Source organism: Aphelocoma coerulescens, chromosome 7 (assembly GCF_041296385.1).
Source record: "Aphelocoma coerulescens isolate FSJ_1873_10779 chromosome 7, UR_Acoe_1.0, whole genome shotgun sequence".
In the NCBI taxonomy this organism is placed as follows: Eukaryota; Metazoa; Chordata; class Aves; order Passeriformes; family Corvidae; genus Aphelocoma; species Aphelocoma coerulescens.
Genome location: NC_091021.1, coordinates 4,845,659 through 4,860,341, shown reverse-complemented (window position 1 = coordinate 4,860,341; position 14,683 = coordinate 4,845,659). Strand labels below are relative to the sequence as shown.

At 39.5% G+C, this 14,683-nt stretch overlaps 1 protein-coding gene across 2 annotated transcripts in view; it reads right to left on the bottom strand.

The window, feature by feature from the left end:
• NCKAP1 (NCK associated protein 1) overlaps positions 1-14,683 on the bottom strand; it is a 67,414-nt gene that overhangs the window by 28,634 nt on the left and 24,097 nt on the right. For both annotated transcript variants that reach the window (XM_069021808.1, XM_069021809.1), the window contains exons 7-17: positions 13,024-13,161; positions 12,337-12,385; positions 11,702-11,858; positions 11,069-11,125; positions 10,445-10,541; positions 10,111-10,217; positions 8,927-9,059; positions 7,574-7,655; positions 7,110-7,168; positions 6,413-6,558; positions 5,014-5,146 (exon numbers count right to left, since the gene is read on the bottom strand). In XM_069021808.1, coding sequence (XP_068877909.1) covers positions 5,014-5,146; positions 6,413-6,558; positions 7,110-7,168; positions 7,574-7,655; positions 8,927-9,059; positions 10,111-10,217; positions 10,445-10,541; positions 11,069-11,125; positions 11,702-11,858; positions 12,337-12,385; positions 13,024-13,161 — 1,158 coding nt within the window. The remainder of the gene's footprint in view (positions 1-5,013; positions 5,147-6,412; positions 6,559-7,109; positions 7,169-7,573; positions 7,656-8,926; positions 9,060-10,110; positions 10,218-10,444; positions 10,542-11,068; positions 11,126-11,701; positions 11,859-12,336; positions 12,386-13,023; positions 13,162-14,683) is intronic.

The window sequence follows — 14,683 nt, the reverse complement described above, 5'->3', positions numbered from 1 at the left end:
CCGTAAAGAAACTGCTGTAAAAACTGCCACACAGCCAGCTGCAGTCTGTGCTGTCTGTTCTGGCTCTAGTGAACTTAGCCAAAGTGCCCCTCCACGTACATTTCTGTTCATTCACAGCACCCCAAAGTTGCCTTTGCCTGATGATTCCTCATCAGGCAGTGAGGCAGATGAGGTTCTGGCCCCAGGTCGTCAGGCGGCTGTAGCTGTGCGGTTAAGAAAGAGGCTGCATCGGTCTCGCCCCTGGACCTTTCAGGACTGCACAGTAACAGTGTGTCCGACGCATTATAATCGCTTCTTACAGTCTATTAAGATGCGAGCATTGGAGGAGGGTGACTGGAGGTTATTAGAAATCTTTGGAATACCCAATAGATCTGAGGATTCTGGGGGTAACCGGGGAGCTGTTACACTCCATCCGCAGGCTGTGCCAGAAGTTCAGGATGGTAGTGCTTCCCCTAAAGGGGAGATCCAAGCTTTCCCAGTGTATAAGGCTCTCCCAGATTCAGGGGAGCATGACAAGCATGAGGTGCATGACAAGCATGAGGTAATTGCTTGGAAAGTTGCCTAGGACCTCCAATCCAAGGTGGCACAACATGGGCTAGGTTCTGCTGAGGTTATGCAGATAATAAGGGTGATAAATACAGATTTGCTTTCTCCATTTGATATCAGACACTTAGGTCAAATTCTATTTCAACCTGTACAATTTACAGTTTTTGAGAAAACCTGGAGAAAGCTGGCCGGCAAGACTGCATTAGCAAATTTGCAGCTCCCTGCTGCTGATCCTAGACAGACAGCAGGAGTGGATGCTTTGATGGGGACTGGTCCCTTCTCTGATCCCAGTCTACGGGGTAACTTGTCCTCTAGCGTCCTGCAGCAAGCTCAACAGGTTGGCATGGCTGCCCTGTTGAAAACCATAGAGTTGTCTGCGCCCAGAAAGCGATATACTGAAATAGTTCAAGGCAAATCAGAGTCATTCCTCTCCTTTGTAGAGAAAGTCGCTGCTTCTCTCGAGAAGCAGGTTGAGGATGACGGGTTAAGACAGTTGTTGTTAAGGCAGTTAGTGAGAGATAATGTAAACGAAGAGTGCAGAAAAATCATAGATGCCTTGCCAGGGGATCCTGAGGTAACAGACATGGTCGAGGCCTGCTCTAAGGTGGGATCTGGGAACCAGAGAAGGTCTGCTTTGGCTGCATTCCTGCAGCCTGTTCATGCATCTTCTGGTCATGAACCAAAGCCACCAAAACAGGTGAAGAAATGGAAGCGGCCTAAGCCAAGCCAAAAAGAAAACACACTGATCCCCCAGTGCAAGAGGTGTGGCAGGCCAGGCCATTGCACGGGCTACTGTAGATCCCGGACTCATGCCGATGGTCGGCCGTTGCCAGGAAACTTCCGCCGGGGTGCAAGGAGGGGGAATTGCTCTCCGATGCAGTCGCTCCCCCAGAGAGTGGCACAGGTACAGGCACAGGCCTACCCAGCCACCCTAGAGACAGCACCCAGGGATCAGACGGCACCTAGGGATCAGACGGGTTTGACGTCCACACCACAGCCGCAGTCGTCTTAGACTCTAGCAGTATTTATAAGGTTCCCTTGGATGCATATGGACCCTTAGCCCAGGAATCCAGTGAGATGCTGGTGGGAAAACCTGATGTTGCCCATCAAGGAATCTTAGTGCACTCAGGAGTTATTGATGCTGACTTTAAAGGTCAGATTTGTGCTATGGTCTCCATGCAAAAACCCCCTGTAACTATTCCTGAAAAGACCTGCCTTGCTAAATTAGTGCCTTTTAAGTCTTGTGTCCCCAGGATAGAGCAACAAACTCATGAAGATAACGGCAGTGGATCTATGGGACTTCCGCAGGCCTTCTGGACTGCAGACATCTCTGACCAAAGGCCACAGATGACATGTACCCTGGTCCTGCCGAACACCGGTCCACCCCGGATTCAGCTTCGAGGTTTGATTGATACGGGTGCTGATGTAACTATTATCTCCTTCTCTGCATGGCCTCCCTCATGGCCTTTAGCCCCAGTGGGATCAGCCATCGCAGGATTAGGAGGAATCACACAGAGCTATTGAAGCGAACGGCCTGTGATGGTGAAGGACTCAGAGGGGCACACAGCTACAATTAGGCCTTATGTTGCTACCACTTCCCATAATCTTTGGGGACGGGATGCGTTGGCAGCTTGGGGCGTACGGATTGGGACAAATTTTAGCAGGGATCACTGTGCGTAAGGGCGCACAGTATCCTATGCTGCCTTTGAGGTGGTTGATTAACACACCAATCTGAGTCAGACTGCTCAGTTAGTTGAATTAAGGGCTGTTACCATGGCTTTTCAGCGATTCTCACAGGAACCTTTGAATTTGGTTACTGACTCTGCTTATGTAGCAGATATCACCCAATGCTTAGATTGTTCCCTTCTGAGGGAGGTGAACAATGCAGCTCTGTTTTCACTGTTGCAATCCTTGTGGTCTGCAATTCAGGCTCGAGTGCATCCGTATTACATTCTGCACATTCGAAGCCACACCAATTTACCAGGTTTTCTAACGGAAGGCAATACCAGGGCTGACATGCTGGCCAACCCTGCATGGGTAGGGCCTCAGCCTGACAAAATTGCACAAGCCAAGGCATCGCACGGTTTCTTCCATCAAAGTGCACATACCCTGCAGAAGCAGTTTCATTTAACGCCAACCGAGGCGCGCGACATTGTCAGCGCTTGTGCTGACTGTCACGGACTCGCTGCGCCTTCGCCAGCGGGGGTAAACCCCAGAGGGCTAAAAGCCTTGCAGATTTGGCAAACGGATGTAACTCACATCCCTGAATTTGGTCGGCTGAAATATGTGCACGTCTCTATTGACACTTTCTCCTCAGCTATGTGGGCTACTGCTCACACTGGAGAGAAGGGCCATGATGTCATTGCCCACTGGAAATTGGCTTTCTCAGTCCTGGGCGTGCCAGCTTCTGTGAAAACCGATAATGGTCCTGCCTACGCCTCGGAGAAGACGCAGCAGTTTTTACACCTATGGAGTGTAGACCATACCTTTGGTATCCCACATTCTCCTACTGGCCAAGCCATTGTTGAACGCGCTCATGGTACCTTGAAGCGTGTTTTGGACAAACAGAAAAGGGGAATGCATGGAGAAACCCCACAGAGTTGACTAGCAAAAGCTTTGTATACAATTAATCACCTTACAGTACCACAAAATTCAAATAATCCTGTTATTCTGAATCATTTTCTCTCATTGCAGTCTGCAGGCGACATACAACTGCCCCGGACAAAAGTCTGGATACAGAATTTACTCACTAACCAGTGGGAAGGCCCTTATGAGCTTATCGTTTGGGGTCGTGGGTATGCTTGCATTTCCACAGATACTGGGGTACAGTGGCTACCTTCAAAATGCATTCGCCCTGACCTACAGCACCAGCGGCAGAACAGGCAACCTCCAAATGGTGACCAGAACCCCAACCATCCAAATGGCGACCAGAATGTAGATCATCAGCCTAATGACTCTTCTGATGATGACTAGGATGTCAGCCATCAGGCAGATGATCATTCTACAAGCAGAGACTGGGATGGTCCTTCCACAAGCAGAGACTGAACTTTAAATTTCGTGTTATGGAGTCAGATAGTTAAAGCCTTAAGGACATATTTAGAAGTAATAACTGATGTAGATTTCTATTTAAGATTAATAGTAGAGTTGTTATCTTATAAAACAAAAAGGGGGAATTGTAGATACAAAAATGCTGCTAGCAAGGATTTTCTTGCTAGTTTCTAAGTCTGTGAGAGACTCTTCTCTCTCACAGAAGAGGTAGCAGGGAATGTAAACAACCAAGCCACCTGCAACCTTGAAAAGTCTTGTTTATGGTATAGTAGAAAAATATTTTGACAATGGATGTTTTAGGATTTTAGCCAATCATCCCCAAGGGGTGGCTGATCCTTTGTCCAATTAGATTATGAAGAAAAAAGTCTATAAAAGAGTTTGTAAAATAATTAAATAAATCAATCTTGCTGCACAATTCCTGCCTGCTGGATCTTCTCCTCCTCCTCCTCCCTATGGCTGCGGGACACGGTGATATACCGTAGGAACCAGGCCAGCGGTAATACTGAAGGGTTAAGCTTTCCTGGAAACCTTTTAGTGCTTGTCTAGTATAAATAGCATTAGCAGCTATTTAAAGCAAAGCATACAAGGAAAATAACTATATGAATGTATATTGCAATGAAGTTTATGTTTAAATAAGTTATGTTAAAGAGTATGTTTAATATACACAACCCCATATTGTGTATATTACAATAAATTTATTCAACTAATTGTTTCAGATGAGCACTCTTAAGAAGGAAAACACATTTGTATGAGCACTACATAAATACAACCAAGTTAACTCCCAGACTAATTCCAAAGTCAAGGCACATACAGGAAATGTACTAAAGGATTTATGCCATTACAACAAAAATAGAAAGAATTTCCTCAGATTCAAACTGCTTCCTTTAACAAAGGGTCCATTTCTTCAAGCAACACTGTATTTTTTAATTTCTAACTATAACCAACAGGGTTTCCATTACCCAGTTCTGACCAAAGCAAATCCTTGCATTATACTGTGTATCACTTTTTTTTTTTTCCTTACTGAAGAAAACTATAACAAGCCATACAGAACCCCCACCGTCCTATTTTCTTCTCCTAACTCTAAGTTTATAAACCATTTGACAGGAAAATGGTTGCTTCTAAGTTTTAATAGGCATATAGAATTTATTAGCATCTAAGTCTGAAAAGTCATCTAATTTTTGTATCTAACATAATCTCTCCTTAAAGCAAAGATCAAAATGCCTTCTCACTTCAGAACAGGATTTAGAGCATGAAGAGTCATGTAACAAGGTATCTACTTGTTTTACTTTCATTTTTACATTTTTAGCACTCTCCTCCCTCAAATCTTTAATTGCCATAACAAACACTTTCTTGAAGTGTTCAGCTCTAGTTCACTCTACATTGAGTAAGAGACGAAAATAACTAAAATTTTAAAATTACCTCTTCAGGGCATAGTTCATGGGTACAGCTCATAAAGTGAGTACAAAGCAGTGGGAATGCAATTGAGTATCTTGATTGAGAGGGAAGCTCCAAACACTGCTGAAACATCTTCTCAAAAGCACGACTATAAAAACTGAACAGAATTAATCAGTTATTAATCAGACATTTAAATACAATATATATATATTTTTGCTACAAATAAGGTTTATTTCACACAAATCAGATGCGATTAGCATCAGATTTGTAGTTATACCAAAAATTGCCCCATGCTTTCATAACGTTTGTTTTCTGCATTCGCTTCTTACGCATTTTATTTGGACATCTATTTTACACTATTATTATCATCATCATATTTTTATTCTGACATTTACCACATAAGCACTATAAAAACTTGCACTTTTTGCAAAAAAGTATTAAGGAAGAATCTGAAAATGATTCGTGGTCAATTACGTGACTACTTGGAGAATATCTCTGACAGATGTTCATAAATACCTTTTTCAAACTAATTCTGCTAGAAACCAGAAATTCCTATTGATTCTTCCACTGGCCTATCTTCCTACATGTCTTGGGGATGGTATATTATCCCATACCATTTTTAGGGATTTTGATCTGTTTTGTTTGTGGCTGCTGTTCCCACCCCACCCTCCATCCTCCCCAGGCTGTGTGGAGGGTGTTCGGGGGCGGGGGGGGGCAGCCTCCTGGCAGGAAAATGAGGGTGTTCCTAGATCCTGGCGGGGCACGCACTGGCTCTGGGCTTCCCGACAGCAGAGCAGCAAAAGAAACCAAGCCGGCAAACTCAGTCACAGTGCCGAAGCAAAAAAACCAAACCAAACCAAAAAAAAAAAAAAAAAACACAAACAAAACAAAGCAAACGAACAAAAAAAAAACCCAAAACCAAAAAAGCAGCAGGCAAAACCCACAGAAACAGCAGGACCCCTGGTCGGAGATACCGGCTGCATGTGTCCAGTCGAACCACCTGCACTGGAAGAGAGGGGCTGCCGCTCGCCCCACCACCAACTCCCTCCGGGAACTGCGTCTTGGCTCCCAAACATCGCCATAGCCCCAGAGCCAGGGAGGATCGGGGTGGGGCAGGGACAGCTGCCACCCCTGGGCACAAATCAAAACAAAACAGATCAAAACCCCAAAAATGGTATGGGATAATAAACCATCCCCAAGATATTCCATCCCTTATCCCATACCAGGGAGGATGGGGGCTGGGGCACAGACAGCAGCCATCCTAGGCACAAACACAACAAAACAGATCAAAATCCTCAAAAATGGTATGGGATAATCGACCATCCCCAAGACACTATGAAGTGTGTTATTTAAAAACTACACTTGCAAGGACAAACCAAACAATAAATAATAAAAAAATTGTACCGTCAGGTTAGTAGCATACCAAAAGATAGAAAGATCTGAGGTTTCAACCAACATCTCCACCAAAGAATCTACCATTTTTGTGTGGAAAATAATTGTGTTCATCATTTTTCCTAGTTCTCTATGGTCCGCAAGACCAAGTGAAGCTTTAGAAACACTGGTGTAGGCCTGGAAAGACACAACACAATTTATATGTTATATCTGCAGCTGCAAATTCCATTGCTATTGCTCAATACCAATGTTAAATACTGCTTGCGCAGTATTTAAAGACCATGTAGGTATCCTTCTCTTTCCACTACAGCTTAAAAAAAGCAAACTGCCTTTCAGTGAAGTCTCTAAATATCCTTTGAATACAACACTAATTCACAGATAAACTGCAGAACAAATGTATTGACAAAACACAAACTTGTAAGCTCTCCCTTACCAGCATAGGCAGGCTGAATCACACTCTGCACACCCACCAAATGGCTCAGCCTCAACACATTCTATTTCTGAACTGTTATAAACACCCCAAGGGATGATTTGCAAAAAGTGCCCAAAGCAGATGAAGCTATATGAAGACATAGCAAATTATCTGTTAAAGTATTTGTTTAAGAGTAGGTTATTTTTAGATAGCCTGTCACCCACTTGCAGTGTGACAGTAATCTAGAACAGTAGTAATCTATGAAATATTTTGGTTTTAAGTTAGTGAAGTGTCATGCATATTTATCAATTCTTACCTGCAATCTAAACCAATCTAATCTCATTCCTCTGAAGTCAAATACCTCTCCATCTTCAACTGCATCAGGGAAAAATATAGAACAGAAAACGCTTAGAAAACAATTGCCAATTCAGATATACTATATCAGACCTTCTAAAAACCCCAAAGTAGTAAAGAATGATATGGGTAATGAACCTCATGTTTTTACCCAAGAATTTTGATCCAGTGCAGTTACAGCAAAAGAAATTAAAATACCTAGATGAAAATATGTGTAATGTTTTCTATATTAAAAGGTAGGATTACTACCCAATAGCATTCTTTGGAAAAGGGACGCACCACAAGAAGCAAATATAAAAATGAAAGAGAAACAAAGGAACAAATGCACTTTATCTGCTTCTACTGATTACAGGAAACAAAAGTGATGAAGCTTTTCAGAGGAATCTGCCAGTCTGTTAACAATTTTCCAAGATCATTTAAACTTACCTTGTTTCACACTTAGTGAAGTCATTGTGTTTACAAAAGAGGACATGATGATTGATTCATCTTCTGGGCACACTGAAAGATTCTAAAATAAATGCTGTTATTATTATTATTATTACTTTAAACTTGGTTTATGAAACAATGTCAGTACCCAAGCCCCATTCATCAGCTATACTCTGAAATGTTCAAAAACCTACACAAAGTAATTCAATCAATGGAATATTTCAAATAGTGCTATTTAGTAGCTTTCATGTTTTAATTCATTGGTTGATGACAAATACCTAGAAAAGATTGCTTCTAAACCAACATCAGCTCAACATGGGAAAATCTTTCAGTAAATGTAGCCATGCTACATTTTCTGTCCTGTCTGCAAAGAAAACCTGGCCATGGCAGGATATAATGGAGCCCATGTCAGCATCACTTTGCCTCCAAAAAATTCCTCTCCCAATTTTTTTTTTTTACAAAAAATTCAAGAAGTTTTTACTAAATATTCAAATTTTACAAAATCCAACATAAATCATTTTCGTTTTAGCCACTAATAGGATCACATTTCTGTTAAATAATGCAACACAGAAGTTTCTCATAATTCCAGCAATAACTGACATTGAAACCTAATGGCTGAAAAAATCTAAATTACCACTCTATCATTTGTATAATCTGGTGCTTGATTGCTATTATGAATTAATGACAACTAAAATTCAAGCCCATTTTTTCCCCTCATTTCAGTTTGGGCTCCATCTAGTGGGGTCACTAGGGAATACAACCAAAGCACTTAAGAAAGTTTATCATTTCTTGGTTGGGCTAAATAAGAAAAGGTTTCTACACTCCTTCAGTGACAGTACCTGTTTAACTGTCTCTAAATATTACAGTGCTTCAAAATATTCCTATATGAATACTGAAGTATATAAATTCATACCATTCATAATGGTATGAAGCTGTGTCAGGGGAGGTTTAGGTTGGATATTAGGAAAAGATTCCTCCCACAGAGGGTGGTCAGGCACTGAGCAGGATTCCTGGGGCTTGGGTCAGAGCCCAAATACTGCCAGAGCTGAAGGATCATTTGGACAATGCTCTCAGGCACAGGAGGGGATTGTCAGCAAACTGTGTCCTGTGCAGGGCTAGGAACTGGACTTCGATGAGCCTTGTGGGTTCCTTCCAACTTGGGATATTCTGTGATTCTATATACAAACTAAAAGTACAACTCTAAATCCCAGAATTAAAGAACAAGTTAATTTGTCTTATTCCATAAAGTTCATCAAAATCCACAAACTGGGATGCCTTTTATGAAGTCATTTTGGACAAAAAGCCCTTGTTAAAATTTGCATTTGAGAACCCGGAACCATGATGTTGCCATACCTGCACGAGCTCATTTAAGACCACTGCATCAAAGCCAGAGAGATACTGTACATAGTATCTCTGCATCACTGGTCCATATTTTCGCACATGTGCCCTGAGCTCCTCCATGTAGAATATTAGCTCAGCTATGTGCCTAGGCAAAAAGACAAGGAAAAGCTTACAAGTATCACTCAAATTATTAAAACCAATTTCTATCAGTGGGATGCTTTTCAAGGGGATTTCCTCCTACACCTTGCTTTTAAAGCAATTACCAATAGGTAATTTCTGTATGAAAATATTTGTTGATGTTGTAAAAGGAGCTCACATAGGCAATTTTCTCTGCAAGACAAAATCCACTCAACAGCGACTAAGTTAGCAGGATACCATCATAGTAGTCCTCAAAGGTTTGTATAAATATTCAATTCTTTTTTTGAATATGAAGCCCTTCTGTAAATCTCAACTTGAAAAAAATGTTTTTCTCAAAAAGTGGCAAAACCTGAAAAATACAAGTTTAATAACGGCTTTTCTGGTTTTTTTTCAAGCCATGAGGATGGTTAAGATGGTTTCAGAGAGGCTCTGGAACCCCCATCTTTCCTTAGCACCTAAATCCAGTGGAGAGAACCCAAGATTTTCCCACTCCAGCTCTATAAATGGCCTTGTGATTGTTACTTGTTTAAATTCCTGCAGTCTTTCAGTTCAACCTTGTGTTCAATAATCTTGAGAAGTCTCCTGCCTAACCACACTTGTAAGATCTTGTAATCATATTTCTCATTTTTACCATCTGTTTAGGGTGAACTAACGCCATATTACATAAATAAAGCTTAGCTGATTTAAAAGACAGTTCTGCTATAAGAGACATTCAACAAATCAACAAATAAAGCTTTATGAAAGTTTTCTTGCCTCCTTCATTGATTTGATCAATGCAAGATAAAAAAGCTTTATTTTTGCCTATTCAAAGTTAAAAAACCAAAACTTAAATAGAATATTTTTATTTTATAAATGAATTTTCACTGATGTGCTCCAATTTTTAGGACAGTATTTCCAGTTTTCTGTTTTGATGGGACACTTAATACTCCCAAGTAAAAATTTTCTGAACATTCCTAACTGCTCCATATAGCCAACCTTTCCTGAGATTCCATTGCCTTCAAATTTATTTTGTCTGTGAAATTCTAGTACTGAAGGTATTGCATTAAAAATGAACATACTTATCTATGAAATCATCTGCGCTCTTCTTTGGCATATTATCTGCATGACGAAGAAGCCAAATAATTTCATCACGAGCAAAGGATAATGCCATAAATACAAAAAGTGCCTGAAAAACAAAGGTTGTTCACAAGCTTATCAATATATACAGCAGCTGGATAGTTTATGCACTCAAGAGGCAACTAGTCTCTAAAACCCAAGAATTTAAAAAATTAAGTAGGTTTTGTCAGAGTGAGGTGAGGGGTCTTTTCCCCCCAAAGAAAATAAATATTGGATTTACCATTGAGAAACACACTGGAAGATTGCACAAATGCAAACCGTAAGAGCCATCATTACCTTAGGTCCCAACAGGCCTGGCTGATCAGACAAGACAGTGGCTAGTTCTTTGAGTGCAGAACGTAAAAACTTGCGTCTCTCTCTATGCATTGAACCGCTGCATCAAAAGAACATACATTATCCACTATGCTAGCCACAGAACATTAAATTTTCAAAAGCATTTAAGATCAAGCGTTGGCAGATTATTATACCAACTTCAAAAGTTCATAATTTTGAAGAATGTGGTTCAAAAAATTGGCATCCTCATCACCAACACCGTATATTCTTGAAGTATCATTAAATTTAAACCCCAAGTTCTCTGCCCCCTCTCTGTGATACACATTTGACTACATTAAAACATTTCTATTTAATCTGCATTCACATTTGGTAACCAGACAAAACATAACTAAAGAATAAACTAAATGCTTCCATCCTGATAATTTGAAAAATAATCTAAAACTTGGGAAGTTCAATTGGTAATGACATTAAGCAAATCCAGATTTAAAAGAACAATCAGTACATGATCTCATTTGAAAATGCATTACTAATTCAGCATTTAACAAATTCTGTTTGTACAATCTTTGTAAGTTTGTTTTAAGAAAACCAATACTAAAATCTGTCAGAAAAATTTTTTAAGACACTTACGCATGTGAAACAGCAGCTTCTTTGCACTCTCTGATGTCATTAATACGCTTGTTGTAGCTACAAGTAAAAACCAATCAGATATGGTAGAGTCAGTAGCACATTTTAGCAAGTGCTGAGTGGGACTTGAGAGGAGCTACAATGTAATCGCAAGCAGGATACAGCAGAAAACTCACATCAGCTCCTGAGCAGAGCTAAATGCCAAAACTGGATATCCAAGCCAAAAATACTTTCTACCAAAGCACTCCTGGTGTTTGCTGGTAGAGATCTCAACTTTGTTTCTGAGTTTTCATATAATGTACTGCAGAAACAGAGGCAGCAAGATGCAATTTCTCAAGCAAACTCTAGATTCGTAACATAATTTCCCCTCAGATTTGTGGGTGAGATCATTAGAGACTTGCCATTTTAGAGACTGACTCACCAGGCTTTCAGTACTGAGATAAAAAAAGGTGTGGTGGTTATGAAATCAGGCCCCTAAAACTTATGCATTAAAGAAACAGTCAAGATACCAAGGGAAAAAAAAATCTTTGTGTACTTAAGCAGAACTTGTGTGAAGCAGAAGTAACCTGTTTGAAACAGTTCTTCAAGAAATAGGGTGTTTTTAGTAGAGATTCTGAAAGGAGAACAAAAGCTTACCCTCTTATGTTTACAAACAAATCTTCTGCAGCTTTGTGAATATGGAACACTTCATCTCTAAACAGAGCCAAGCAAGAGCTGCTTTGAAGTGCAAGTTTCCAAAGATTCAAAGCTGTAGCATCACTATTTAGGATTCCATGGCACAAAATAAATCCAACTTCAGAAGTTCACATTGATGTATGTCACAAACCAGATGCACAAAGACAGTAAGAGAACAGTGAGATGATTATGTATTTTGTCTTAAATCGTTTGCATAGATCATTAATAAACTCTTTAATGAATAACATTTTCTAATACATAAAAAATACCTCCCTATTTCTAATGGAGGTATTTTTGCAATATTTTTGTAAAATTAATTACTTCATGCTGATAGTACTTGACTATTTTCATCAGAATAAGTAAGCCCTCACTTCCAGTCAAAGTCTGGAACATACTGATGACAAACTCTATTCCAGCAGCATGTGCTGAATTCTAGCTTCACTGCATGTAAGTACAAATGAGATTTAATCAAGTCCTCCAGAATCTTCTTTGAATAAAAATAAACAGGTATCGTACAGTACAGAAAGCAAGTAGTCTTTTAAATGTTAACCGATTTTTTAATACAACCATGAGCCATTTCAGAATATTTTACTCACAAATGATCCATTTTTCCATTGCATCCAGAGATAGGTATTCACACGGCATCTGTTAAAAAAACAGTAATTTGTAGCACACTAATTATAAGTACTTTTTAGCAAAAAAGGAAAAACAAAGCCTTAAATGCTGATGAATCATAGAAGGCTGCTGAACGCTAACAGCGATTCAGTGTTTCAGCACTTCAGAAACTGAGGGTTAGAATATTATGTGAGCTTCCATACCCTCCAACACCTTGAACAAATTTTGACAAATTTTTATTTTCAATAAACATTGTATTTAACAATATGTAAGAACTAAAAGCTTTTGATGGATACTAATCATAACTTGACAGCCGTTAAAGCTTCAATTTTTTTCAGAAAGATAACCATTCATATCACAACTGAGGCAGCAAGAGCAAACAAAAATTTTAAAGGAAGGACCAGTTCTGATTTCCAGTCTCCTGGATCACAAACACCTGAAAAGGATACACAGGATTCCTTCCCTCTACGGCTGCAAAAATCAACATTGATTCCCTTCATCTTTTGGTCAACAAATACCGAAACTGAAGGCACAAGTTAACACAACAGAAGAAACTAATCAGCCTATTTACTTCTCTGATTAAAAGTCACATAGAGGTAATTCAACAGGCAACTATTTTACAGAAAACCTTACTTAACTATCATATAATGTAAATTAAAAGACCATACTGTGTCAGACTGTGCAGGATTAAGCATTGTACTGGGGGCACTGATGAGGCTCAGTAGTTGTGCATTTCTCCACTGGTCAGCTGAGAGATTTCGTCGAGGATACACCATCTGGAGTGAAATCAGAGCATCTGAAAGGGACTAGAAAGCAGGCTAATGGTTAGTTTGAATGGTTAGTACTATTTCATCAGTAGAGCTGTTTCCTCAGCATTATTACTAACAGTCATCAAAACATTTTAGTGAAGTAGTTCTGAAATTAAACCTGAGGTTAAACCCCATTGCATCTAGTTTATTTAACATATAAAAGACTACTCCAGGCTAGAGGAAAGATGCAAAGAAGCAAGAGAGTTTGATTTCTATTATTTTTAGCTAGAGTTACAAAATTCTGAATTCAGAATTAGAGGACATGGAAAAAAACCAATAAGGCACAAAAGCCCTCTCACATACAACTGGAAGTTGTTCATTATTTATTCAAGTATTCCAATTGTTGTGCTACTCCCTTCCCTGCCACTTCCTTTAGTACGTTCTTCCCTCTTTGGTAGCAAGCTATAATTGTTTTGACCAGATATTTTCTGCAGGAACATCTTTGTAGCAAATTAAACTTATCCAGGCAAGTGTATCCAAAGTCGTTTCCCTGACTTTTGTACCAATACTGGTGCTTGTAAGAATCCTCAGGGAGACAGATCTGAGCACTGTGAGAGAAGAAGTCACTCACGCAAAAAGACCAAAGTCATCTGCCAAAGCTAATGTAAAGGACTAAACAACCGTCAGGTTTGCTGCAAAGCAGTGGGATGACAGCTTAAAGCGTGCATTTCCATGAGAGTGCAATATGGCACTTGAAGAGATCCCTGACCTCAATTTATACTTCTAGCACAAAATAAGCACAAGAGCAAAAATCAGACTGAAAGGCATTTTCACAAATGTTTCAATGAAAAGGACTGATCCACTATTAAATACAAGAGCATAAATAAAGATAATACTGAGAAGTAAAGCATCTTTGCTAAAATGTTATTACTTGTAAATATTACTTGTAAATGTTGTTACTTGTAAATGTAATATTACTTGTAAATATTACTTGTAATATTACTTGGAAATATTACTTGGAAATGGGATCCTTAGCTAAGTAAGTCTTAACAAGACAGGAATCATGGAGAGGAAAGTATAACAACAATAAGATTACAGACAAATTTGAAGTATTGGAAACTATTGCACTTCAGAGCACTTAGCAAAGTAGCTGGAAAACTCTGAACTTCTACTGACAATCCTAAAACATTTAAGGAAATAGAGAAAAATCTCAAGAAAACTAGAGAAGTAAAACACAACCAGTACCTAAGCTTCAAAATAGGTAAAGAAAAACGCAAACCTTAAAAACTTTAGGTAATAACTTAGAATTTAACTTAAGCTCCTGCCAAAGATTCCAAAGTAAGTTGTAATTGTTAGGCAATTAATTTGCAAGCACCTAGAAAGTAACATCTTTATAATAGTTGGTCAGTCCTGATCAGAGAAATCTAGTTTCCTTTGATAGGATAGCAAATCTAGTGAACAAATGGAAAGTGATAAAACAGGATCTACATTGACTTTGGCGAGGCTTCTGAAGCTTTTCCAAGGTATTCTTACATGAAAATACAGCCTAGATAAAACATCACAGAACTGCAACACAACC